This window comes from Gavia stellata, chromosome 19 (assembly GCF_030936135.1).
Source record: "Gavia stellata isolate bGavSte3 chromosome 19, bGavSte3.hap2, whole genome shotgun sequence".
Classification (NCBI taxonomy): Eukaryota; Metazoa; Chordata; class Aves; order Gaviiformes; family Gaviidae; genus Gavia; species Gavia stellata.
Window position 1 is genome coordinate 3,263,981 of NC_082612.1, and position 25,363 is coordinate 3,289,343.

General features: G+C 64.6%; 2 protein-coding genes across 2 annotated transcripts; both read right to left on the reverse strand.

Moving 5' to 3' along the window:
• Nucleotides 1–566: 566 nt before the first annotated feature.
• On the reverse strand, nucleotides 567–13,691 carry RBPMS (RNA binding protein, mRNA processing factor). Its single transcript, XM_059826834.1, has 8 exons — nucleotides 13,629–13,691; nucleotides 6,551–6,628; nucleotides 5,966–6,004; nucleotides 5,762–5,824; nucleotides 4,875–5,025; nucleotides 3,846–3,976; nucleotides 1,973–2,042; nucleotides 567–605 (listed from the first exon to the last, which is right to left on the reverse strand). Exons 1-7 carry the CDS (start codon nucleotides 13,689–13,691, stop codon nucleotides 1,980–1,982), a joined length of 588 nt encoding a protein of 195 aa, XP_059682817.1. The 3' UTR covers nucleotides 567–605; nucleotides 1,973–1,979.
• Nucleotides 13,692–17,135: 3,444 nt separating this feature from the next.
• Nucleotides 17,136–19,434, reverse strand: DCTN6 (dynactin subunit 6). The gene is made up of 7 exons (XM_059826913.1): nucleotides 19,375–19,434; nucleotides 19,127–19,191; nucleotides 18,900–19,005; nucleotides 18,237–18,325; nucleotides 18,019–18,066; nucleotides 17,589–17,731; nucleotides 17,136–17,482 (listed from the first exon to the last, which is right to left on the reverse strand). The coding sequence occupies exons 1-7, from the start codon at nucleotides 19,395–19,397 to the stop codon at nucleotides 17,384–17,386; spliced, it is 573 nt and encodes a 190-aa protein (XP_059682896.1). The 5' UTR covers nucleotides 19,398–19,434; the 3' UTR covers nucleotides 17,136–17,383.
• Nucleotides 19,435–25,363: the final 5,929 nt, after the last annotated feature.

The following is a 25,363-nucleotide window of genomic DNA, read 5'->3' on the forward strand; positions in this document are numbered from 1 at the left end:
GGCTCAGTCGGCCGGGCAGAGGGGAAGGACCCCACTGGTCCCAGTTTGCCTCTCTGGATGGCTGTAGCCCCTGGGGTTTTAATTGAGGGGGCACCAGCTGGGAAACTGAGAGTTAAGTAAGTTTGAGTTGGATTTTGCACTTAAGAGGAATTCAGTCTCTGTTGATCCAAGGCAGGAAGCGAGGACGGCAGCGAGATGAGATTACCGGGGGTAATTCAAAGCCAAGAGGCATTCCTCGGCTGTCGAAACTCTCGCCCCAGATAACGATAAACGCGGGAATGGCAGAGCCATGGTTGGGTGCTAGAGGCGCCGTGCCATGCCGTAGCAGGAGCAGCGATGCCACCCTGCAGGGATCAGTCCCAGGGACGCGCCCGCCTCGCTGCCCGTTTCCTCAGGGACATCGCGTTGGCTCCCTCACCCCTTTACCCCCTCCCCAAAGCAGCAAAGCCCAAGGGGCCCTGTCCCCCTTGGGCAGCCGGGCGCCGTGCTGCAGCCTTACCAGCACACTGTGGTTTTGCGGAGAGCACGCCAACCCAGTAGCCGCCTTGGAAGACTCCATTAATACCCACAAGACTGACTGTAGGCCACCATCACACACCTGAGACCTGTGAGAAGACACGGCAGAGGGTTAGGGACGCTGGCAGGGGCAGCCAGGGGCTGAGGTCGGTGTGCTGTGGGGAGAGGTTATTTTGCGGTTATTTGGGGTCGGCGCTTCCTAAGGGGCCAGTTTGCAGCTTAACGCTGCCCTGATGGGCTCCACGCGGCAAATATGGGGAGGATGCAGGCGGGAGAGCCAGCGTGGCAGCAAAACCCTTCGCTGGACTGTGCTGTAGCCCTTCCTGGTTGGAGGAGCCTGGTGGGGAGCGGGGAGGTCCCAGACCCTCCATCCTTGCCGCCCATTGTGGCTACTGGGGTTGCTGCAGGCAGATGGACCTGTTCCAAGGGATTCACTCATCTCCCCTTCCCAAATACGGCTCTGCTTACATTTTAGCTGGAAACATTGGCACGTTCCATATTTTGGAAGAACCACTGCTTCCCAAAGCCTCGCCACTCCCTATTTTTATCTGCTGGGCCTAAAATAGCCGGTAAACGCTTTGCGGATCCAAGTCTCGAGTCGGCTGCAGGAACGGCCAGTCCTCCTGCCCTCCCCGGGTGAGTGAGCCTCGTGGCCACGGCGCAGGGCTGCGGGTGCCGGGCGGAGCGGTGGCACAGGAGCACGGGCAGCCGATGCCGGAGCCTTGCCGCCTCCTTGGATCCGCTGGGGTTTCTCCGCAGGTGGGTGCGGACGTGGCATAGGAGGCTTCCCAGCAGGCAGCGGCGGGGACGGCAGCTGGGATGGTTGGGACAGGCTGAGATCACGGGGCAAGCGATGCTCAGCATCGACCGAGCCTCTTACCCTCTTCCATCTGAATCCCCTTTGTTTACTTAGCCATGAAAGGCTGAGTTATTTGCAGAGCCTATCTTGCAAGGCTTTTTCTATCCAAAGAGGTCCCAGGCGTAATGGAACCAGCCCCTCCCTCCTGCCAGGCAGCCGGGCACTCGCTAATGCCGCGCTTCTCCTTTTGGCAGCCCCGCCACCCCGGGCTGCCAGGATAGTTTTCGTTAAGGTTTAATGAGATGTTTGTGTTGCCCTGGGAGGTGGAGGTTGCCTTCAGCTGGGTGGCCCTGCTGCAACAGCAAGGGCCAGCCACCGACCTGCCTTTCCATCCTCTCCAGGGTTATTTGGGAAAGCATTGGGGTGGACGGCGGCAGAGACATCCCTTTCCCAATGGCAAGCCTGGTGCGGGCAAGGAGAGCGCCCGGACCTATAGTGCCTGCCGGAAAGCGGCCCCACGGGTGCAGGGCCTGGATGCCCACCCCAAGCTGCCGGAGACCCGGAGAGGCGCGTGGGGGGAGCTCAGGGTAAGGGTGGAGGTGGCCCCCAGCCCGCCACGCCGGCGGCGGAGGACAGGAGCGAGGAGGCGGCACTCACCCGGCATTCAGCAGAACTGACGGGACTTCCAGCCCTGAGAACCAGCCTCGGAGGGAGGGAGCCAGCGCATCTGCAAAGACAAGAGGGGCACAGGGTGAGAGGGGTGGTGGCCACTCACTCTGGCAGGAGCCAGCTGCCTCTGGGCTTCCCTTTCCCGGCCTTTCCCAGGCACAGAGCCGAGGGAGGTCGAAACGCAAAGAGTACAGCCACCCCAGCTCCGGTTTGGACAGTAACGCCGGCTGGGGCCGAGTGCGGCTCCCGCCATCACTGCTCATAGCAGGACCGAGCTGGGATGGCAGCACCGCAGTCTCACCGCGCAGGAGGTGGGCTCATCCCCTCCTACCACCTGCAAAGCCCGCGTCAGACGGGGGGGGGGGGCGAAAACGTCAGACGCCAAAACTCGGCGGTTCTCACTGCCTGTCTGTGTCTCGGTGCTCTGCCGGCTGACACCGCATCGGCCCCGCCATCCTGAGGTTCCCCATCCCGCTGCAGGACCCAGCCACCTGGACCACCCCGCAGCGAGCAGCTCCGGTTTGGGTGGTGGCACCCCTCTCCAACGCCCCCCCCCAAAACCCGCAACGCTGGCAGCTGCGCGGGGGGACGGGGACGGGGACAGGCTGTGGTCCCCAGCAGGAGAGCACTGCCCGCTTCACCGCAGCACCCAGGGGCGACGGGGAAGGTGCTGCCACCATCCTCCCTGCTGCGCTGGCTCTATAACCACGGCGGGGAATATTTCTTCTAACAGGGTCTAACATCAGGTTGTCAGGTCCCAGGGGGCCCTCGGAGCCTCCGTTTCCTTCGCCGGCCATTTCCCCGGCCTCCCGAGCAGCGCAGGTGCTGCCTGTTAGGCATTATTTGACAAGGCAAGTACGTAGCTGCAATAATATTTACCGCCGCTCTTTCCGGAGTTTCATCCAAAGGCTGCGGCTGGTTTGTACGCCGAGCGCTTTTCCTTGCCCTCCCGCTCAAACCAGACCCCGGCTGCCTCCGGCTCCCAGCGATGGCGGCTCTGGATAACCGGCTATCCCAGCTCAATCCCCGCGGTCCAGGGCCAAAAGCCTTTCGGATGCGGCTTATCTGGCAAATCTGCTTCCGTGCGCTAGTTTCCTCCTGCTCGCCGCCAAGCCGGAGCCGGCGGCGAGGAGCGAAAGCCGGGACGATGTCCGGCGCGGCTGCCTGTTTCCCCCCGGGGGTGGGGGTCTCTTCCTGGCATCCCCGCGACGCTGCTCTGGGAAACGTCCCGCAGGCTGGCACTGCGAAGAAATCCGCTGCCACCTCCGTTTCCACTTCTTCTCTTCTTCTCCCCACTCCTCTCCCGGGGCGGGTGGTTAATTTTTAACGGCCGCGTGCTGCCATCGGGGACCAGCGGCGGTGGCAGCCAGCAGAAAAGCGCTTGTGACAAGAGAGTGCCTCGTCAATAAAAGATGGGTCCTCCATTTCTGCTTCGCTTGCCCTCTCCTCCCCGTCAGCGTCGCTTTGCTTCACGCCCCGTGTCCACCAAGCCGCATCCCTGCGACGCTCGAGGGGCGGCGGGCGGCTCGGGACCCCCCATCTTGCACTGTGGCGGCAGCCGGACGGGTCATTAGGTGCTGGGAACGGTGGAGGCGGTCCAGCCCCGGCGAGCATCCCCCATCCCTCCCTCCCTCCCGCTTGCCCCCGGCGCGGGCGAGAGCGAAGGTAGGAAGGCAGAGAGAGGTGTTTGGGGAGCGCGCCCCGCTGCCAGCGCTCAGCTTGGTTTGGGTGCCATCCCTAAATCTCGGGGAGGGGGGGAGTGAGTGCCTGTTAGCCGGGCAGAGGTTAGTGGTGCGGCGAGCACCGAGGGGAAGGGGGTCCGGGAGGGTGAGCGCAGTGGTGGCGGATGGGTCCGGATTACCTGGGCGTGCAGCGAAGCGGGATAGGTGAAAGCAGGAGGAGGTAGAGCAGGTGCTAACTCCGCTGGGTACAGAGGGTACGGCCCCCACACTTCAGGGCTACTGGGGTAAAGTGCGGGCACTGTGAGCTCATCTGCAAGAAAAGAAGAAGGAGAGTTAACGGCGACCGACGGGCCGCGGTCCCCGCCACGCCACGCGCCCATCAACAGCACCGCCGGTCATTCCTTCTCCCCCCAAAGCAGGCAGGGACAGGAGCAGAGCTTCCCCCAGAGAAGTGCAGCGTGCCGGTGCCGCCGGCAAGAGCCGACCGGCGAAGCCGACGCCGAACTCGCCCGCTGGGAAAACGCAGGGGTCAGCCGGTGGCGAGCAATGCCGTGGGGCTGGGTGCATCGCTGGGAGGCCGGCCTGGGCTCGTTGTCTCCAAGAGGTTTAATTACCCCAGAGATCCGGCGGTGGCGGGCACGAAGGAGAGCGTGCGGCTCACGCCTGTGCACAGCAGCGAGGTGAGGAACCGGCATCCGCGCAAAAAACGCTCTTTTGGTAGCGGAAACAGGTATGGCGCGCTCACGGCAAGACATTGCCAAGGTCTCTGCCAAGACCCCCGGCTGCGACTTGGAAACTCCCCGGCGCGGTGAAGCAGCACCGCGGGCTCATCCCGCTCCCACGCGCCGTGCCGAGCCGGCTGTCGCCTGCCTCTGGGTCCTCTCCAGCGTTGGCTACCATCTTTGGGGACGCCTGGCCACTGGCCGGCACGTGCCACCGCGCTTGCAGCAAGCAGGCGCTGCTCCTTCCAGTTGGACCTGGTGTTCCCCATAACCATCCCCCCGCGGCATCCCTGCTCCCTCCAGCATCCCGCGCCCGGGGCCTGGCATCGCTACATCCACCCGTGATCTCCGCACGACATCAAACTGCCCGAATAAGGTGTTTTCCGGAGGCAAATGAGGACGGGGGGTGACTCCTGGTGCCCACCACCCCAAAACCTGCTGGCACTGCCGTGGTGGCAGGTGGGGAGGACCAGGGCCGGTACTTACAGGGCTCCCGTGCGATGAACTGAGGTACGGCGGTGGGGAGAGGCGTGCTGGGGTTGGGGGTGCCCACCAGCTTGCTCTTGGCCATCTTGGTGTTCGCCTTGGCGAACTCCAGCCGCAGCGTCTGGGGGATCTCGGGGTCGAAGCGGATGCCCTGCGGGAGGGAAGGAGGCACGGCGGGTGGGCGAGCACCGCCGCGTGCCAGCCCCGCAGCAAAAATAACTCCCAATTATTTATTTTTTTTCGACTTCCAGCCTTGAAATGAGCTAATTTGCCGGGCCCCGAGGCGGCTCGCATTCCTCCGGCATCTTTAGCATCGGCACCATATTTGGCAGTCGGCATCCCGCATGGCCGAGCTCTTATCCAGAGGGATTAGAGGAGCCAAAAAAAAAGTTTTACATTGAAAATGAAGACAAGGGGGAAAAAAAACACCAACCCAACCCAAAATCCGGGGAGGAATTGGAGAACCGGCGCCACGCGGTTCTCCCCGTGACTGTTTTCAGGAGGTTAACTCCGCAGAGGTAGGAGGGAGCTGCTAAAGGAAAGCGAAATTTGCTTTTTCTTTTGCAGCTTTAGCTGGGATTTTTCCCGCTGAAGAAATGGGAAAGGCTGGGAAAGGCGTCTCTCGCTGACTGGTATCTAAGGCTCTAATCCTTAGGGTTCAAGCGCTCCCGGATTGCCCTGGGAAAGGCAAGAGGGACGCAGCCCCCGGGGAGGAAGGCTGCAGATGAGAAGGAGCTGATGGGGATCGACTGGAGAGATGGGGATGCGGTGGGGCCAATTGTCACCGGAGATGCATGTCCCTGGGACGGAGGAATGGGGAGAGTATCCCGGGACAGGGAATTAAGGGGGAAAATCCCGAAAAAGTGGAGCGGCCGGGGCACGCTTACGTTCAGCGCGTTCTTCGCCGCCTCTGCCTCGGAGCGGCTGTCGAAGCTGACGAAGCCCACGGGCTGCGGAGGAAGGAGAGGAGGCACCATCAAATCAGGCTGGTGGGGAGCAGAGGGGGGACCCCCCTGCCCCAGGGACTGGGGGTGCCGGGGGAGGGTGGGAGCACGGCATGGGATGCTCGCCCCGTTTTGAGCGGCTCATACCTGCTTGGAGGTGAGTTTGATGAGAGACCCTTCGTACCCCTGCAAGAAAAGAATAAAAAAGGGTGCTTGGTGGAGACCAGCGCCATTCAGCTGCCCCTCGGAGAGGGAAACCTCCCGCATCCATCGCCCGGCAGTCCTGCAGCTGGGGGGGCATGGGGCAGGCACGGCGGGGGGGGGAGCTTGCCAAGGCTCAGCACCGGCGCGGGGACTCGCTGCCACTGGATTTTTGTAGGAATGCTGGATGCCTGATAATATTATCCTTCGTGTTTGAAAAGAGCCTGTGTCTGAGCTGTAGGTCTGGCAGGGCGAAGAGACCGGAGAGGTCTGCAGCCAGCGCTCTTCTCCTGCTAAATGGGGCGCAAGTCAACGCGCAATTAAAATCAAAGCACCCGATGCCATTTTCCTATGGTTTATTGGGGGAGAAAGGCACAGAAACTTGTTTCTGTGAATAAAATGACCGAATTAGACTTCTTTGGGGGAAACCAGCCGGCTCCCAGATCCCACCAAGGTTGGTGGGGCCATGGGGATGGGGCAGGGGGTCAGCCCTGCGCTTCCAGCCCCCCTCTCCCCTCCCCAATCCGGTACCTTAAAGGGCCTGAAGAGCAGGTAAAGTTCCCGGGGCTTGATGTCCAGAGGCAACCCGCTGACAAAGAGCGTCCTCACCTAAAAAAGAAAGAAGGAGCTTCCTGGGGACCCTCCCTCATCCCTAATTTGGGGATACCCCACGCCTCCTGCAGCCTTAGGTGGTGGCACGGGAGAGGGATGGTGCCAGCCCGAGGGGAACCTCGTGGGCAGCCAAAAGCCTTAAGCCACACTTGGGGGATGCGGCATTTTGGGAAGAGCATCTCCATCCGTTGGGTGACCGCAGAGCAAGCTGCTAAGACCCCATGGAAAGGTAACCAAGAGCCGTCCTCACCGCAGCGAGTGCTCTCCGGGTCAAAAAGGCTGCCAGCATCCCAGCGCCTTCCTACCCTGGGCTGGCAGACGGGATCTCTCCCGGCATCCCCAGCAGAGCCCTCACTCGGCAGACAATGCCTATTGTCTCTCTTTCATTGCAGCAGCTCATTAAGGACCGGGAGAAGCAAACCCCAACTCTTCCTCCTGGAGGAATGGCCCTGTTTTGGAGAGGGCTGGTTTTAAGCAGCCTGTCCCCTGGTTTATAAAAGTCACCTTTTAAGGGGTTTTAACTCTTTTTGGGTGGACCTCATGTTTGCCGTGGTGTGGCATCCGCCACGCCAGGGCGATTCGCAGAAACCCTGCTTCCACTGACCCCAAGCGGGGACGTGGGGCTCCTCGGGGACGGGCAAACCCCACCTGGGCAAGACCCGTGCCAGGATGGTTTTGCTTTACAACCGGCTCGTAACTGGGGGAGCAGTGGGGCGGGGGGCAGGAGAGCGACAGCTGGAGCTGCTGCCGGTCCCTCTCATCCCCAAAATCTCAGCTAAACACTCTGGTGACCAATGGCCGGGACCCCGTGGGAGCCTGGGGTTGATGATGGGGTGGGGGTCCCCACCTGGACACCCCCCCCACGGCCCCAGGGCTGTATTTAGGCTCCGACCTCACTGCGGGGGAGCTGCCGGCTTGGTCTCTGTTGCGTCCTCGCGGGTGGGTCTGACCCTGGCTGCCGTCACCCACCAGCACCTGGGGACGGTGCCCGTGTCGGTGGGGTCCCTGCCTTGCCATCCCGCTCAGCTCCAGGCTTGCTCCTGAGCCCGTCCCGCTCCTGCTGCTCCCATAGCACCTTACCGGGAGGTAATCGGGAGGATTTGCTGGCTGTAGCTTATTTTGTCAGGCACCCAAATGCCTTGTGAGAGCTGAACTGGAGGGGCTAGCCCAAGGTCACCCACCCCCTGGGTGCCAAGCTGCCAGATTTGTTCTGGAGGAGGGGAAAACCTTGATCATTTTTGTTTTATTTTAGTTTAGTTTTTGGCCAGGCACCCTGCCTGCCCCATTCCCAGGGGCAGAGACATGTGAAACAGCCAGCCCAGGCCTATTCTTCTGCTGACATTTCTTCTTTCTCTTGTAGATAAGCTATCTACCCCATCTCCCAGCCTGGGAGCAGCAAACATTCCTGCTTTGTGTAACAAAACCTCTGGCTGACCTGTATCTATTAAATAACAAAAGGTACTTGGGACCATTTGCATATAGCCCTTGTGTCAACAGCCCCGCTGTTGCTGCTGCTGCTGCTGCTGGTACCCATCGTACCCATCGCTGCTGGTACCCATCACTGCTGGTACCCCGCATCATACCCATTGCTGCCGGTACCCATCGCTGCTGGTACCCATCGCTGCTACTGGTACCCATCGTACCCATCGCTGCTGGTACCCATCACTACTGGTACCCCCCATTGTACCCATCACTGCCCGTACCCATCGCTGCTGGTAGCCATCGTACCCATCGTTGCTGGTACCCATTGCTGCTGCTGGTACCCATCGTACCTCTCGCTGCCAGTACCCATTGCTGCCGGTACCCATCGCTGCCGGTACCCATCACTGCCAATACCCATCGCTGCCAATACCCATCGCTGCCAATACCCATCACTGGGTGCATGGGGGCTGCCAGAAGACAAGCCAGCTGTGAAAGTACGGCCATACCGTGCTTGACTCGTCCTGGAAAGCAAGCCCTCCTCGGACCAGGAAAGGATGCTCAGGGCCTTGCCCAGAGGGATGTTGAGAGCTCCGGGCTGGATGGGATCAGCGCAGGCATGGCCTCCCCCCTTCCTGAGCCAGGGCTGCAGATAGGCACAGCGTGGTAGCCCGTCCCCTCTACTGGGACCATCCACAGTGGGCTGGAAGCCCCCCCAAGGCACCTTGGAGGACCCCCCCACCAGCTTTCTGCCTTTCTTCTGAGATCAGAAGGTGATGGAGCATCCCAAGGCGTTCAATGCTGCACCATCTCCCCATGGAGTCACTGCCCGAATTTCTCCCAGCAGGGGAGGGATTCATCCAGAGGAGCTTCTCCTTGTGTCCACGAAATTCCACGTAAAGAAGGCAAATTTATCCTTTCCTAGCAAAAAAAATACATTCTCCTTCAGACAGGTCCGCCTGAGCGCAGGTGCCACCTGGGAAATGGGCTCGCCAGACACATCCACCCTCCCAGCTGGGTTTGCCGCCCGAGGCTGAGCATCCCTGCACGGTCCCCCCTGTCTCCATCATCCCTCGAGCCGCCAGTCCTCCTTCCCCGGCACGCTGGCTTCCCGCCTCTCCTCTCCCGGGGGAGCTGCGTGAAACACCAGCAGCGTCGGAGCCGGCTCCAGGGGGGAGAACCCGCCACCAATTTGCCGCGTTCCTGAAATCCAAACCCTTACGAGCCTCGCGGCAGAGAGATGGGAGAGATAAAAGACCCTGAAAAACCCTGCGAAATTCGGCCTCGCAAAGGAAGGGCTTCTCTTCGGTAATGACTTGTTTTCTTTGCAAGTTCAAACGCGGGTCGGCCAAGTTTTAAACTGTAAGATTATACAGCGGCGAGCGGGAGAAGGGCTCCAAAGGATCCCCCGGCTCGTTTCCAGCCCCCAAAGGATGTTTGGGGGCCAGGGAGGGAGGGAGGAGATACAAGGTCATGGGTGCTCCCCATCTGCACCCCGCAAAAGGGTGCCGGGGGCCAGGCGTACCCAGCCAAAGTGCCCTTTGAGTAGGTCCTACGTAAACATCATCCTTTCGCTGGGCTGGGTAACAAGCAGGTGGGAGGGTTTGGGCTGCGTTAAAATGAGGTGGGACCGGCGGAGAAAGGGAACGTCCTTGGGGATAATTCCCCGCGGGCTGGACGGATATCCTTCTGCCAAGGGAAAGATTTTAGGCGGAAATATTACTCCTGCCCTTAAATGGAAGAGGAGCTTCAGCCTGCCGAGAGCTGCTCCAGGCTTTCCTGTGCGGAGAGATCCCAGGGGCTTAGCCTCCATCCTCTACCAGAAACGCGCTCAGGGCGAAATCCTGCCCTTGCCGGGGGGGGAAAAAGCCCGGTCAGAGAAATCGCTGGCTGGCAGGCAGGTATATGCTCTTCCATAGGGAAAAATGACCCTATCTCGGAGGTGGATCGGGCGAGACACGTGCTGCCAAGTGTCTTGTGAGACGGGGCCAGACCAACAGCTCCCCAGCAAGGATTAGCGACGGGCGCTCGAGCATGGCGGTGGGATTCCCGCAGCCCAAACACCCCGGTTTAGGACAGCCCCGGCTGTTCCGTTTCAATTCCGCTGCGCAGACATTTTTCACAGTTTCTTCTTGGTGGAGCATTTCTCTCTCTCTCTCCCCTTCTTGTTACAATCTGGGGTGAAACCAAAGGTTTCTTGCAGGTCAGAAGTGCCGATGTTTGCTCCGGGAAGCCGCTGGCCACGGGCGCAGGACCTCGCAGGTGACCGCCGCCTTGATTTCCTTCACCAGGGATGACAGCTATGGGACCGCACGAGGAGCACATGAAATCCCCTTTCCGCAGTCCTCCTCTGCTCCTGCCGCTGTGCCCCACAGCTCCCAGATTTGCCAGGGCTGCTGGATCCCACCTCCGCCACCTCGCTCCTGGTTTGTTCCCTCCTGGCTTTTCTTGTCCCAGCAGAAAGCCTTCTCCTACTCTCTGCTACTCTCCCCTTCCTCGGAAGCCGTCTCCATCCCACTTCTGGCCCGTCCCTCTCACCTCTGCTCCTCTGCATCCCACCGTCACCCAAAATACCACGTCCTGTCTGGAGACCGTTTAAGGGATGCTGGAGAGGGCGTGGGGGGGGTTTGGGGGGGTCAGGGCTGGGGACACGCGAGGAGAGGCAGGGACCTGGGCCAAGAGGTAGCTGGGGTCTCTAGAACACAGCTCGAGGTTGGCCCCAGCACTGAGAGATCCATGGCAGAGCACTGGCAGCCCTCCTCGTCCTCCTCCTCCTCTTCCTCCCACAAAGCCACAAGCCAGGTTCGTCTCCGGAAGGTAAGCAGGCACCAGGGAGGCATTTGCCTGCCTTGGACCCCATCAGATAGCGGCACCCCGAGGGATGCTGGGCGCGCTGAGGGACGCCGGGTGCCCCACCGGTGCGGTCACGCTCCCCTGCCCCTGCGCAAACCACCACCCCCCCGGTAAACGTTAACAAGCCGGGGGCCGGAGAGGCGGAAGGCGTCCGGGTGATTCATTCACGAGGCATTTAATCGCCTCCTTCAAACCCCAGCTCGGCGTCCACCGCCTTGCAGCGGGGGCTCGCTTTAATTCTCTACCAGCCGATTAGCCGCTTGACTGCCTGCCGCCGGGGAGGGAACGCTGGGCAGCCGGACCCCGGCGAGAGCGGGAAGGCGATGGCACGGGGCTGCGATCGAGCTGTTAAACAGGGCAAGCGGAGCTTCGTCCCGCTCCGCCCCGGCAAAGTGGGGTGCTGCCTCCCCCGCGGCGGGGTGCATTCCAGCCCCGCGGGGATTAGTCCTTGCGTAAATAACTCGCTCCGCTAATGGAGCGTCCTCCTCGGCTGGGTTTAGATTCCCGGGCTGTGTGTACACACGCCATCAACCCACAAAACTCCCCGACATAAACAAGGCTGAGGCCGAGGGATGCTGGCTCCTCCACCCCCGGGATGCGGGAGGACCGGGCTCAGCCTCCGGCCCCGCCATCCGTAGCTGTTTCTCCGGACCGGCAGCCAAACGTCCGGCAGAGGACGGGAGGAGAGGAGCAGCCCTTGGGAAAGAAGAGCGAGTCCGGAGCTGCCGGGGCTGGAACGAGGAAGCGGCAGAGGAAAAGCCAGCGAGAAGCCAAGGGAGCAGATGGGGGATTGCAACAGAGCGGAGGAGCGGCGGGCACGGCCGGGGGTCACGCGTGGCCATATCCCAACCGGGGCTTGTTCCCAAACCCTCCAGACCCGGCGCTTCAAGGAGGAAAGGAAACAGGAGCACGGGGGGATGCGACGCAGGGGCCACAGGGTCAAACCTCACCCACCCACTGGGCACCTTCCCGCCAGGAACTGTCCCTGGGGTCCCCTCCCCGTGCCCTGGTCCCCTGGGATGAGGGATCTGGCATGGGATGGGGACGAGGGCCACGAGCCGGGCTCTCTGGAGCTGCTCTGCTACCAAATAAGGCCTCCGTCAAGCCTTTTACATGCCGTTCTCGCCCGGCCGGAGTGACGTGACCTCCTTTCCAAATTGCTCTGCACACCCCCCCAGGCTCCTCTGTGGGGAACCCCCCTGGCCCACAGCTCCCCTGTGCTGGGGGGGTCCCTCCTGGGGGGGACGGCGAGAGGGATGGGGAGGCAGTGGGACTCCAGCCAGCCTGGGGAGGAGGCGGGAGGAGCGGGGCCGAAACGGGGGCTCGTCCCACCTCGCAGCACCCGGATCGACCTTCCTTGGATGGGTGCTGCTTCTCCCTCTTTTTTGGGGGGGGGCACGAGGCTGGAAGGCAAGCCCCAGGGAGGGGAGAGGTTTGCAGGGCGCAGTAGCTTGGCAACCCCCTTCGCTTAAGCAAATACTCGACAGCGCTGGCTCTTCCAGCCGGGACTGGGAAAAACTCGCGCAAGGAAAATACCTGCCCGGCACCGGAGTAGCCCGGCTTGCACGCGGCCATCGCCCTCCTAACACGTCCCCGGTATGGCGGGGGACCCTGGCACCTCGCAGCCGTCCCCTCCAGGGACTCGTGTCTGGCATCCCCGCGGGCAGGGCTGCATCGCGAGGTCAGGGGGTCCCAGCCGGGAGCAGGGCGAGGGCTGCCCTTCGCCGGCGTGGCACGTGCCGCGCCATTGGGAAAGCCAATGGGCCTCCGTGGACGTCTCCCGCTGCCATGCCCGTCCCAGCCCCATCGCCGCGTCACCCGCAAGGATGCGGCAGCATCGTCTGTCTTGCACCCAGCGTGCCTACCGGATGAAAAATTCCCCATCATGGGAGCACTTTGGTAAACTTTGGGAGATTTCAGGCCGGAATTGCCTCTGGAATAAAAAAATCAAGGTAGGGGACAGCAGGCAAGCGGATCCACGGTGCATCCCGGCGTCATCTATCAACCAGAGCCCCCACCGAAAAGGCGGTGGGGACGTGCCGGAGCAGCGCAGCGGGTGCAAGGCGAGGAGGAGATCCTCTCTGCCCGCTCTCACCCTCCCAAAGTCCAAATTCCCATCTCAAGGTCACGGGCAAAACCAGGAACTTCGCGGTGGCGATGGAGAAAACCGGCTCCCGTCCCCGTGGCGGGGCGTGGGGACGGCCCCGGGGGGGCGGCGAGTTCTGTGCCTCCCCGGGGTGAGAGCCGCTGGAAGAGGGGCGCGGAGCCGGCTGGACGTGAGGTACCCACCGTCCCCCCCCGAGCCCCACCGACAGCGCCGAGCACCGGCCCCGGGGGGTGGGTGGGGGTGAGGCTGTTTTGCCCCCCCCCCCCCCCCCCCCCCCCCCCGCCCCGGGGCGCTGCGGGCATTGAGCGGGGCCCCCCCCGCGCCCGGCGGTCCTCCCCGGGGAGGCGGAGGGGTGTTTGCGGGGGGACCCCGCGGGGATGCGGTGCCCCCCCCGATGGGGGGGTGCTCCCCGGAGCGGGGGGGTGCGCTGCCCGCTGTTCGTGTGTGTGTGTGTCTGTGTCCCCCCGCCCCGACGGGAAACCGACGGGACCCCCCCGGGCGCGGAGCCGGCACCCGCGGAGCGCAGCCCGCGGAGGTGGCGGGTGGGGAGGGGGCAGCGGGGCCCCCCCAAACCCCTGACCCCCCCCCCCGCGGCGAGGCATCCCCCTCCCCTGCTACCTCCTCCTCGGGCAGGCCGGGGTCGGCGGGGCCCCCCTCCCGCTCGGCGGGGAGGCTGCTCATGGTGCGTCCGCTCCGGCTCCTCGTCCCGCCGGCGGCAGCCGCGTCCGGGGCGGGCGGTGCTGAAGGCGGCCGGCGGGGCCGCGGGGGGGCCGGGGCGGGGCGGCGGGGGCCGGGGGAGGGCCGGGGGAGGGCGGGGGGGGGGGGGGCAGGGCTGGGGACGCGGGACACAGGGCCGTGGAGGCGGGAGATGGGAGAGGGGGTGCGTGATGCAGGGCTGGGGACGCGGGACGGAAGGCTGGGGATATGGGACACAAGGCTGGGGACAAAGGACACAGTCCCGGGGCATGGGACACAGTCCCAGGAACATGGGACACAGGGTTGGGGACACTGGACACAGGGTTGGGGACAAGGGACACAGTCCCGGGGCATGGGACACAGTCCCAGGAACATGGGACACAGGGTTGGGGACACTGGACACAGGGTTGGGGACAAGGGACACAGTCCCGGGGCATGGGACACAGTCCCAGGAACATGGGACACAGGGTTGGGGACACTGGACACAGGGTTGGGGACAAGGGACACAGTCCCGGGGCATGGGACACAGTCCCAGGAACATGGGACACAGGGTTGGGGACACTGGACACAGGGTTGGGGATACAGGACACAAGGCTGGGGACAAGGGACACAGTCCTGGGGCATGGGACACAGTCCCAGGGACATGGGACACAGGGCTGGGGACACTGGACACAGGGTTGGGGACAAGGGACATGGTCCCGAGGCATGCGACACAGTCCCAGGAACATGGGACACAGGGCTGGGGACACTGGACACAGGGTTGGGGACACAGGACACAAGGCTGGGGACAAGGGACACGGTCCCGGGGCATGGGACACAGTCCCAGGAACATGGGACACAGGGTTGGGGACACTGGACACAGGGTTGGGGATACAGGACACAGGGCTGGGGACAAGGGACACAGTCCTGGGGCATGGGACACAGTCCCAGGAACATGGGACACAGGGCTGGGGACACTGGACACAGGGTTAGGGATACAGGATACAAGGCTGAGGACAAGGGACACAGTCCCGGGGCATGGGACACAGTCCCAGGGACATGGGACACAGGGCTGGGGACACTGGACACAGAGTTGGGGACACAGGGGGTTGGGGACACTGGACACAGGGTTGGGGATACAGGACACAAGGCTGGGGACACAGGACACAGTCCCAGGAACATGGGACACAGGGCTGGGGACACTGGACACAGAGTTGGGGACACAGTCCCAGGAACATGGGACACAGGGGGTTGGGGACACTGGACACAGGGTTGGGGATACAGGACACAAGGCTGGGAACACAGGACACAGTCCCAGGGCTTGGGACACAGTCCTAGGAACATGGGACATGGGGTTGGGGACACTGGACACAGGGTTGGGGATACAGGACACAGGGTTGGGGACATGGGACATAGGGCTGGGGACATTGGGTACAGGCTGGGGACACTGGACACAAGGCTGGGAAAACGGGACACAGTTCTGGGGACACAGGACACAATGCTGGGGACTTGGGACCCAGGACTGGGGACACAGGAGGCGAGGTTGGGAACATAGGACACAAGCCGGGGGAGACGGGACAGTCCTGGGGACACGGGACATAAAGCTGGGGCCATCAGACACAGTCCCAGGGACAGGGGACGTGGCTGCAGCAGGGCTGCGGGGCAGAGGAGGGGACAGTGCTGGGGACACAGGGCGCAGGAGGGGGGACGCGGAGGCTGTGGGACAGGCAGCGGGGCACTGTGGGCTGGCCAGGGTGGGAGGGAGGTGACCTTAGAGCGGGGGTCCCCCCGCAGCAGTGCCAGCCCTGCCCGCCCCTCCGCCCTCACCCCGGCGGGACCGAGGGCCGGTGGGGGCTCATCACCCCAACCAGCCCCACCTGCGCCCGCGGTTGCCGGTGCCTCCTCCCCACCCGTCCCCGGGGCTGCATTTAGGCTCCCACCCCGCTCCGGGCTTCGGTTGGGCTTTAGGTGAGCCCGCGCTGGACCTTGCGCCCTGCTCGCTTGGTTTTGTCCCTCGTTTTTCGGCTTGACCCCAGCCCCGCCGTTGTCCTCGCGGAGGGGTCTGCGCTCGGCTCCGGAGCAGCGTGACGGAGACTCTCGGGGTGAAAAGCGTTTGAGCAGCAGCCGCGTCCAGAGCAGATGCTGCCCGCACGCAATCTGCGGGGACCGGAGGTGACGCCGAGGACATCAGAGGGCTCTGTACCGAAGGGGTGTTTGAGGTCACAGCTTTCCTTTCCGCAACTCGGCGGCCAAACCAGATCTGCAGGCAGCTGCCCGCGGGTCCTGCCGGCCACCCAGCCGGACCCAGCCCCGCCACCGACTTAGAGCAGAGAGCTTCCAGCCTCCCCGCAGCCGCGATTTACAGAGCGGAACCTCTCGTGCTGGGAGGGAGATGGAAACGAGCCGTGCCAGCTGGATCTGGGGGAGCGGGAAGCGTCTGACTACGAGGGCAGGTGGTCTGGAGAGGGGATTTAAAGCACAGGGACCCATTTAGTTACCCAAATCCGCTGGAGCCTCTTGCTCCTGGAGGAAACACCCAGGAAAATATTGCCTTATCTTTTGTCAGGGGGCGAAGTTGGGGAGAGGAGGGATGTGTTTCATCTCCCATTGTTTTCCCCCTCCGTAGGCATCTCCGCAAAAAGCTTTGGCTGGGGCTGCTCGGGTGGGCTGGAGAGGCAGCAGCGGCCAGGACAATATTCGCAGCCCTTATTTGGACTCAGCTTTGGGAAAGAGCTGCCGTTTCCCAGCAGCGCTGGACCCTGGGTTGGAATCACAAAGCCAAAAAACGGTGGTTTTCTTCTTTCTTTTTTTTTTTTTTGGTATCCCCGCAACTGAACGCAGGGAGAAAATCCGATCGGCTCTGCTGGGCGCTGCGCTGCTTTTGCACCTTGCCGTGTCCCACCCGAAACCCTGCGTCCCACATCAAAACCCCACGTCCCGCAGCCCAGCTGGCACTTGGGGTTCTTCTGCGGGCGGCTGCTGATGCTCCCTCCTCTCTCTCCCTCTCTTTCCTACAGGAATTTCTGCTCCGGCATCAATTTCCTCCTGCGCCGAGGCAAAACATTGGGCTGTGTTGTACGAGGATAGAAGGGGAAGGTGTGAACAACATCCCTGGGGAATCTCGGGGGCCGGTGGGGAAGCGTGGACGTGTCCGAAGCTCACCAGAATGGCTGGTGAGCGGAGGAGCTTCAGCTCCGCTCTGGACCCTCTGGCAGGGAGGCCGAGCAGGAGGCAGCCTTGGGGGGCCAGGGAGAGAGGGCGGCACCGGAGCCTTTCCCACCCCGCGATCCGCATGGATTTGGGGGTGCGTGGCCAGGACACCCCGCCAGCCGAGGAGCCCGGCCGCAGAGACCCCCGCCCCGAGGCGAGGGGAAATACTGGTACCGGTGTGAGGCGGGTACAGCACCCCTACGGCCCTACCTGACCCAGAAAGGGCTGCAGCCCCCCCTCGACAGAAGAGCAGGTGACATTTTATTCCCAAAACAAAGCACCTACGATAGAGCGAGCGCGAGAGAGACAACAGATCCAAAGCTGGTCCGAGATGCTCGGCGGGATATCAATAAAGGACACAAATAAGCAAGACCGGCTTTTTTGCCAAGGATGGAATGAGGGACGCGGAGACCGGCGCTTCCCGGGGCCGTGTAGTGCTTCACAGGACCAGACGAAAGCCCCGGACAACCACCCTCGGCAGAAGGCGCTCAGCTCTTGACAGGAGTGGACGTGGCCTTCATGGTCTTCTTCAGGTGGTGGTAGTTTGGCAAGATCTTCATCAGGAAATCCAGCTGCAGCGTCTGGGGCTGGAAACAGAGGCAGGGGAGGTCAGGCAGCAGCCCCGCCGCCACCCCGAGGGTGGCCTGCGGAGGACGGGAGGGTGACGGCGTGTCACCCGTGCGTCACACCCACCTGCGGCCGCTCCGTCTGGACGCGGCGGAGGCAGTCGGCCCCGTAGATGACGGTGTTTTCGGGGATCACCTCGTAGGTGTTGATGTTACAGCAGGCCCCGATGATGCAGCCGCTCGTCAGGATCACGTTCCTGCCCACAAATGCTGCCAGAGAGAGAGCGAGCGAGAGGAATCCCTGTGAGAGCCATGCCCACGGTGCGGTTAAACCCTGCACCACCAAACATCAACAGGACAAGCTGCTCAGCGCCAGGAGCCAGCCCAGCTCCCACCAAGGCAGTAACATACGCGGGTTCTGTGCGAAAACCACAGCCCTGCGACACGCTGTGGTTTGGCCTCAGCTACAGCAAGACACCAGCATGTGCTCCTCTGCCCTTCCCGGCGTCTACAAGAGCAACATCTCGCAAGGGCCAAGATGGTACGCCGAGACTCACCTTTGGATTCGATGACATTGTTATCGCCCACCTTCATTGCTTGGGAATCTACGGGTCCGCGTTAAAGAAAACTGTAAAATGTTTGGCTTTTGTTTCACACGGTAAACCCGAACGCCGTTTTCAAACCAACACCCCGCCCTGGGCTGTTTAAACCCCGACAGAGCCCACACACGCACCCATCCGAAATCACGGTCTGCCTCACTGCGCAGCAAGGATACAACACCCCACTTCAAACACATTGTTGGTGCCAATGACCATCGGCTTGGGCTCCACCTCTTCCGTTTCCGGCGTAATATTTTCTGGATACCTGCAAGACAGAAGAATATATTTCAAGCTTTGAGATCGCAAAGATACTGCTGTTGGGCGGCTTAATTTTGCGAGAGGCTGAAGTCGGGTATGTCCCACCAAACCCGTCAGGGTTTTGAGACTCTTTGCTCTTGCGCAGGGTCTCTCGTTCTCAGGATCGGGATCCTTCTCCTCCGTCAGCTGGAGAAGGATTCACAGAGGGAGGACTTTTTCCCTAGCCGTAGTGCCGCACGCATAGGCAAAAGGTTTTGGGGGGTTGTTTTTTTTAAATTCTACCTCCCCGGAGGTTTTAGCGCCCTGCTCCTCCAAGAGCTGTAAGCACGAGCTCACCGTTGACAGGACTGACAGGGGATCCCTGTTGAGGTATCTCGGGAAACACCAACCCCCTGCAAAGCCCAGCCCGGGAACGCCGCTGCGGGACCCCAAACAACCCCTCTCCCCGTCCCGCCTGGCTCTGGGGACACCCGTGGCAGCAGAGCTGTGCGGGGAGGTGGTGGCTGCCCCGAAAGGGGATGCGGGGCTGGGGAACGACCCCCGGGGAGAGCCCCGCGCCCACCCTCCGGCTTCCTACCCACCCATTGATGATCAGCGCCTGCTCCTCGATCAGGTTGCCTTCCCCGATGACGATCGGCCCCGCTTCGGCGATGATCCTGGCCTTGGGGTGGACCACCGTCCTGGGCCCTGCCGAGGGACGGCCCCGCGTCACCCCACCGACGGCCCCGACGCCCGCACCGGCACCCCCGACGGGGCGGGGCGGGGCGGGGCGGGGGGAGAAGGAGGGGGGTGTGTGTGGGGGGCTTACCGATGGTCACGTCCCCGCGGATCTCGCTCTCCACGCACACCACGGCCCCCGGCGCGATCTTCACGCTGCGGGAACGGACGGCGCGTCCGTGAGGGGGAACCGTCGGGGCGCGCACGGGGGGGGACCCACGGGGCGGGGCGGGGGGGGGGAGCCGCCGAGCGGAGCGGGTGGAGGAGCGGTGAGGGGAGGGAGAAGCGGCGGGAGGGCGGCCCGGGAGGAGGATGGCGGGGGGGGGGACCGGGACTCACCTCTTCTGCACCTTCTCCGCCATGACAGCGCTGCCGGTCGCAGCGCCTGCGCGGTGCTGGGCGGAGCGCGCCTGCGCTGGCCCGAGCGGGGGCCGCGGGGCTTGGGGCTGTGCGCCTCGGGCTTGCGCTCTCCTCTGGGCACGGGGGTCCCCCCGTGGGGGGGGTCTTCCCACCCCGCTACGACTCAAAGGCAGCCGGTGTCCCCGGTGCTGCCGCGGGCCGGGCGGGCGCTAGGACCCGGCGGCCGATGGGCCGCCCCGCCCCCGACCACGCCCCGCCCTCTGGCCACGCCCCATCCCGCCGGCAGGGCCCGCCCTGCGGAGGTACCGCCCCCTGGGCGGGGCGGAGCCCCAGAGCGCCTGCGCGGGGCGGGGCCCAGGGAGCTGTGGGCCCTGGCGGCCGCCATCTTCCTCTGCCGCCCTCTCCCTCAGTTGCAGTGCGCGGGCGGCGCCGGGCCGGGCCGGGTCCCCGGGCGGGGGATGCGGCCCCGCGGTGGCCCCGCGGGCCGGGAGGCCTGGCCCGGCCCCGCACCGAGAGCCCCGGGCGCTCGGAGCCGCGGGGAGGCGGAGGGGCGGTGTCTGCCCGCCCCAGGTGAGGAGGGGGGATCGGCCGGGGCGGGAACAAGGGCGGGGCGGGGCGGGGCGGCGGGGTCTGGGCCGCGGTGTGCGGGAGAGCGGGGCTGCTCCAGCCCGGAGCCGCGGGACCCCGGCGAGGGGCGGCCCCGCGGGGCAGTTGCCGCGGGGACGAGAGGAGGAGGAGCGGCGGGGCTCGGGGCGCCGGGGAATAAAGCCCGGAGGGCCGGAGCCCGGCGCCCCCCGTCCTCGCCCGAGCCGCCCGCGGCCACACGGGGCCGGGCCCGCCCCGCGGGTCCCCCCGGTCAGTTCTCAAGCACCGCCCGACACCGCCGGGGCTCCCGGGCCCGTCCCGACATCACACGCGGGGTTGGGGGTTTGGGCTCAGCCGGCTGTTCCGGGGCTCAAGGGCTTGGGCCGGTTCTGGGGCTCAGCGGTGGGTGCGGGGAGAGGCGAGAGGCGGCTCCGGGGCTGCTCCGGGGCTCCGAGCGGGCGCAGGGGCTCGGCGGGGGCTCCGAGCCGGGCACAGCCGCGGGTTTTTCGCGCAGCAGGACCTGGGCTGGTGAGCTGGAGCAGGAGCTCGGGGGGCCCAGTAAGTGCTGGGGTTTGGGGTGCAGAGCCAAGGGGGTTCGCAGCTCAAAGCCCGGCTCAGCTGGCTGGGTTGGGGGCTCAGGGACCGAGTCCCCCATTTCCCGGCCCTGACAGCGGCTGCTGGGGGCTCCGGACGGGAAACAAGAGACCAAGGCGTGTGGGTTTGGGGGCTCCGAAGCAGGCAGCCTGGGCTGAGGCTGAGCTGGGCAGCTTTGCGTCCTGAAAGCAGAGACCAAGTTCTGCGTCTTGGGGGCTTGGTACCAGGCTCATTTGGCCGGTTTTAGGGCTCTGAAACAGAGACATTACGTAATAAAAGCCATGCATTTTGGGGGGCTCAGAAACAGACACTTAAGTCCTGTATTTTGGGGTTTTGGAGCCAGGCTCATTTGGCCAGTTTTAGGTCTCTGAAACACAGACATTCTATAATAAAAGTCATGCATTTTGGGGGGGGTCAGAAACAGAGACTAAGAACTCCTGCATTTTTGGAGCCAGGCTCATTTGACCAGGTTTAAGGCTCAGAAATTGAGACTAAGTCAGTCATGTGGTTTTGGGGGGGGGGGTGGGCTCAGAAACAGAGACTAAGTCCTGCGTTTTGGGGCCTCAGAACCAGCCCCATTTGGCCAGTTTTATGGCTGTGAAACAGAGACCGAGTCCTGCGTCTTGGTACCAGGCTCATTTGGCCAGTTTTAAGGCCCTGAAACTCAGACCAAGTCATGCATTTTGGGGGAGCTCAGAAACAGAGACTAAGTCCTGCGTTTTTGGAGCCAGGCTCATGGCTCAGAAATTGAGACTACGTCAGTCCTCTGTTTTGGGGGGCTCAGAGCTCGGAACCAGAGACTAAGTCCTGCATTTTTGGGGCTTGGAACCAGTCCCAGCTGGCCAGTATTAGTGTTCTGAAACAGAGACTAAGTCCTGCATTTGGGGGGCTTGGTACCATGCTCATTTGGCCGGTTTTAGGGCCCTGAAACTCAGACTAAGTCCTGCATTTTGGGGGAGCTCAGAAACAGAGACTAAGTCCTGCGTTTTTGGAGCCAGGCTCATGGCTCAGAAACTGAGACTAAGTCAGTCCTCTGTTTTGGGGGGGCTCAGAAACAGAGACTAAGTCCTGAATTTTTAGGGCTTGGTACCAGCCCCATTTGGCCAGTTTTAGGGCCCTGAAACTCAGACCAAGTCCTGCGGTTTGGGAGTGTGAAAGCAGGCTCATCCGGGCAGCTTAAGGTCTGGAGAAGAGAGACCCAGTGCTGTGTTTTGGGGCTCAGAACCAGAGACCAAGTCCTGCGGTTTTGGGGCTTGAAAGCAGGCTCCTTGGGGCAGGTTCAGGGCTCAGAGGGTGAGAGTTGTGTGTTGTAGTGCTTGAGAAACAGCGGCTGGAAGTCCTGCGTTGCCGGGGCTGGGACCCGGCTCACTTGGGCAGTGTCCGGTTTGAAAAGGGAGACCGAGTCCTGCCTCGTTGTGCTCGGCAGCGGAGCCTCAGCGCTGGGGGGTTTGGGGCTGGAGACGAGGCTGGTTGGGCAGTGCTGGGCCCGGAGAACAGCCCCGGGGCCGGGTTCGGGGGCCTGGCAGCGGAGCCCCGGCCCCGCGGGTTCAGGCTGGGCCCCGGAGCCCCCCCGGCCGTTCCCGGGGCGGGCAGGGCCCCGCCGGGGAGGGCCGAGGGGCACAAGGCGCTTCGGGAACCGAGACGGCCCTTCCCCTCCCCGGGCCGCCCCCGGTGGGTGCTGACGGGCTCCGGACCCCGGTACGGGCAGACGGTGCCGGGGCAGCCCCGGCACCACCGGCGGTTCCCCGCCTTTGTGCGGCGTCTGCGCGGAGCCGCCGGCGCCCCTTCGGGGACAGCGGCCCCGGCGGGGACCGCGCCCGGAGCCCCAGGCAGGAGCGGGCAGCGTGGGGAGGGAAGGCGGAACTTCGGTCCCCGGTCCCGGCCCGGGGCAGCCCCCGGCTCGGGCCCGGCCCCGGAGCGCCGCTCCTCCCGCCCGCGGCGCCGGGACGGGGAGGGCGAGGCCGGGCTCGGGGCTGCGGGAGAGGCCGGGCCCGGCCCCTGCGCTGCCGCGGTCCTCGGGCTCCGCGGAGCGGGACAGAGCCCCGGGACCCGCACCCCGCCGGGCGGGACTGCCCCGCCGGCTCCGCGCGCCCGCGAGACCCGGCACCGGCACCGTCCACAGCCCCCGCCCAGCCCCGCCTCACCCCCCCGGGCTCCGCACAGCCCCCGAACCCGCGTCCCGAGCGATGGGTCCCGCCCGGCGCCCCCGCCCCGGTACCGACGTCCGCCGCGCTCGGTGGCGGCAGCGTTCTGGCGGCGGAGGAGAAGGCGCGTGCGCGGGGCGGGGCGCGGAGGGGCGGTGGCCCAGGGCGCGTGCGCGGGGCGGGGTCCGGCACAGGTGCGCGGGGCGGGGCCCCAAGGCGCGTGCGCGGGGCGGGTCCTGGCCCAGGTGCGCGGGGCGGCGCCCCAGGGCGCGTGCGCGGTCCGGGGCCTGGCGCAGGTGCGCGGGGCGGGGCGCGTGGGCGGCGCCCCAGGGCGGCTGCGCGGGGCGGGACCGAGCAGATTTGAGCCCCCGCGGCCGCCGTCGGCCGCTTCTCTCGTTCCCTGCGGCGGCCCCGGGGCGGCAGCGGCCGGGCCGGGCTCCCCCGGCGGGGCCAGGTGAGGCGCGGGGGGCTCGGCCCGGGGCCGGGAAGCGGGGAAGGGGCCGCGGCCGCGCGGGTCGCGGCCCCGGGGCGGGTGTCGGGGCGGCGGCGGGTGGGCAGTGCCGGTGCCCGGGCGGCCGCGCTGCCGGCGGCTCCGCGGAGGAGGCGTCGGAGCGGCGGGGCTCGGGGCGCCGGGGAATAAAGCCCGGAGGGCCGGAGCCCGGCGCCCCCCGTCCTCGCCCGAGCCGCCCGCGGCCACACGGGGCCGGGCCCGCCCCGCGGGTCCCCCCGGTCAGTTCTCAAGCACCGCCCGACACCGCCGGGGCTCCCGGGCCCGTCCCGACATCACACGCGGGGTTGGGGGTTCGGGCTCAGCAGCGCTGACCGAGCCGGGCCTTTCCCGGTCCTGAGAACGGAGCCCCCGCGCTCTGTTTGTGGGGCCGGGAAAGGGGCTGCGGGGCGGGAGCAGAGAGCGAGTCCTGCGCCTTTGGGCTCAGAAACGGCGACCCGGTCGGCTGTTTCTGGGGTCAAAGCCAGGGGCTGGGTTGGCCGTGGCGGCGGGGGGTGGGAGGCGGGAGGGCGTTGGGCTGCGGGTGGGAGGGAGGGGGGTGGGCAGGTTGCGTGGACCCCCACCGGAGGTGGGGTCCGGTCGCGTTGGTCCCCGAAGCTCGGGAGGCCGGCATGCACCAGGCCGAATTAAACGTCTGAGATAGTTTCTGGCGCGAAAGGCACTTTTCACCCCATTTTTCAGTGTCCAACTGTTTATTCGAGGCACGTACAACCACTGGAATAGTGATTAAGTCCATATTTGGACAACGTACAATGATGACAGGTCATATTCATATACAAGTTATGACAGTGATTGATTTACGACCTGGCCAAAAGCCACCATCATTATAGTAATGAGCTGGAGCCGCAGAGCAACTGGGGCCAAAAGGAGCTGGAAGCGAAGAGGAGCAGGAGCTGGAGCCATCCACAGACTGGAGCCAAAACTGAGCTGGGCCAGGAACAAACAGAAGCCGCAAACGAAGTGGAGCTATCCAGGAACTGGCACGAAAATGAAGTGGAGCCGTCCACGAGTTGGGCCTGAAACCAGAGAGAAAAACTGGTGCAGTAACAGGAACCAGAGCTGGACCCGCAAACCAGACTGGAGCTGTCCACACGCTGGACCCCAAACAAACGGGGCCGGACACGGACAAACAGGAGCCTGAACCGAGCTGAAGCCGCAAACCGAGCTGGACTGGAAACAAAGAGGAGCCTGAACAAACAAACAAACAAGACCCACAAATGGAGCTGGACCCGAATCAAACGGGGCCCCGACAACCGACCTGGAGCCGCGCAGTCCCCGCAGCGTCTCTGGGCGGGCGCAGGCGGGGCCGTGTGCAGGGCAGGCGGCAGCGTCGGCCTCGGCACAGACAGCCCGACTTCTTGCTGGGGCTCCACACCCCACGCGGCTCCCGGCGTGGCTGGGGCTCCTCCGTCCATCTGTCCGTCCCTGCACGGGGGAAATAGACAGGACAGTCAAAGCTCCTGGCGGCACCGCCCGGCCCGGCCCAAAGAGCCCCGGAGCTGCTGCCCCTGCAAACCCTGCTGCCTCCGGGGCACGGGCAGCTCTGCCCGGCCCTGCGCCCGCACTTTTGGCAGTGGCTTCCCGGTGCCGCACACCCGCCACGGGAAGGGAGGGGGACACAGGGACGGGGCACCAGACACATCCCATTTCTCCCCAGGAGAGCAGGCGAGAGCCAGGGTCTGGCTGAAACCCCGCCACCCTGCGCAGTAGTGGCACAAACTGAGGGCCGGCACCGCACCAGTGGCAGCGGGCTCTGGGCCGGACCCCGACAGCACCCGCTCCCGTCCCCCCAAACACGCAGCATTGACCTGTCCGGCCCCGGCTCGGGGTGGGCTGTGGGGACAGGAACTACGGGGCCCCCAGGACACCCCTGCACCCACAAACAGCCACTGGCCATGGGGGGAACCCGCCTGGTGGGCGCAGGCCCCTGTCCCACGGCACTGAGCTCCCACCAGCACTGCCCCGCCGGTGCTGGGACCCCTCCTTCCCCACAAGGGCCCCGCAGCGAGCCCTGCCGGGGGACAGCACCCCCCCTCCCTGTCTCTCAGCTGCCCCACTGGCAGGATGAGGGGCAAAGCCAGCGTGCCCCGAAAACAAAACTGCTCACCGAGCTCTGGGCAGGCCTGGCTCCCTCACA